The 1,634-nt window shown below is 36.8% G+C and overlaps 1 protein-coding gene across 1 annotated transcript; it reads left to right on the top strand.

The window, feature by feature from the left end:
* Nucleotides 1-1,336, top strand: LOC121544508 (the record flags this gene model as incomplete). Its single annotated transcript, XM_045217779.1, is given in 1 exon segment — nucleotides 1-1,336. A coding segment is annotated over 1 exon segment (118 nt), but the record flags the coding sequence as incomplete, so codon positions are not given.
* Between the last annotated feature and the right edge of the window lie 298 nt (nucleotides 1,337-1,634).

The following is a 1,634-nucleotide window of genomic DNA, read 5'->3' as shown; positions in this document are numbered from 1 at the left end:
CCTGCAGCCAATGGAGGTGGACTATGGACAGATTGAAATATTAGAGGGTCCACAGCAGAAGGTAGACACACCTGAAGAGGTGGACTATTTGTACGCCAGGGTACGGAAAGGCCAGTGAGAAAGGTACTGTCTAGATTCAATATGATAGAAGGAGGCTGATTTGGAGGAAAGTACAACGCAGTTTCCATCTGCCTATGGGCATATCATCCCTAACTGGTATTGCATATCTTACAGATTTCGTCCCATTATGACTAGATTCAGGTTTTCAAAGATGGTCATTACTTCTTTTGCAATATGTACACCAAGTCTTAAAGAACAACCAAGTTAAATCATTTGGCGAACTAAGTTCAGACTTCCATTTGCCAAAGTCTGATTTCTGTAGCTATTTACAGCGAAGAGACTATTTACTGAAACACCCCAACTGGGTAAAAATGAAAGGTGAGCCCTCTCCCATAGAAAAACACTGAATCAATACTCAGAAAAGGGCAACTAGTAGTAAACAAATAACAAAAATATACTAATCTGTTGCTGTCATGACCTAGAGCAATACTCTGCAAACTAAGAGCAAGTGGAAATCTGAACTTGGGGAGAACATTGAAAATGATCTTGGGAGGCAATACTCATACCATTATCAATGGAAAATCAACAGTAGGTACTTTCTAACTCCAGACACAATGGTGAAGATAAGAAAATAAACAACCAGTGAATACTGGAGAAAATGTGGGGAATTGTTCGCAAACTACCTCCATATTTTTGGGTCTTGTTCTAGAATAATTAACTTCTGGAATTATGTTTTTGACTTTGCAAACAATGTATTTAAATGCTCCCTGGCAAAGGACCCAAAATGTAATCCCTGAACGGTTTCAAAATGCCTATCTATTGAATATACTCTTGTCTGCAGCAAATACATGTATTACAGCACATTGGTTAAATAAGGACATTCATACTATGCAAGAGTGGAATTGTAGAGTGAAATAAATGTATTTAATGGAGAAAAAAAATTGCAAACAGATATATGTGAAAAAAGATGGGAACCGCTCCTTGTAAATAACATTTAGTAGACATAAGACCAATTAGTCTTGAAGCAATGTGATATGATAAATGTGATGACTTATTTTTCCTTTTATTTTTTATTTATTTTATTTCCTTTTGGTGCTTACAGTGCCTTCAGAAAGTATTCACACCCCTCGACTTTTTCCACATTTTGTTGTTACAGCCTGAATTTAACATGGATTAAATTGTGTCACTGGCCAACAGCAAGGATTAGGACGTTTTTTTTTAGGATAAAAATAAAAGGAATAGAGCTAAGCACAGGCAAAATCCTAGAGAAAAACCGGGTTCTGTCTGCTTTCCAACATAAACTGGGAGACAAATTCACCTTTCAGCAGGACAATAACCTAACACCCAAGGCCAAATATACACTGCAGTTGCTTTATAAGAATGTTCCTGAGTGGCCTAGTTACTGTTTTAACTTAAATCGGATTGAAAATCTACGGCAACACTTGAAAAGTCTGTCTAGCAATGATCAACAACCACCTTGACAGAGCTTGAATAATTTTTAAAATAATAATGTGCAAATATTATCCAATCCAGGTGTGCAAAGCTCTTAGAGACTTAACCAGAAAGACTCACAG

This window comes from Coregonus clupeaformis, unplaced genomic scaffold (genome assembly GCF_020615455.1).
Source record: "Coregonus clupeaformis isolate EN_2021a unplaced genomic scaffold, ASM2061545v1 scaf1223, whole genome shotgun sequence".
Classification (NCBI taxonomy): domain Eukaryota; kingdom Metazoa; phylum Chordata; class Actinopteri; order Salmoniformes; family Salmonidae; genus Coregonus; species Coregonus clupeaformis.
This window is presented reverse-complemented; position numbering and strand designations above follow the sequence as displayed.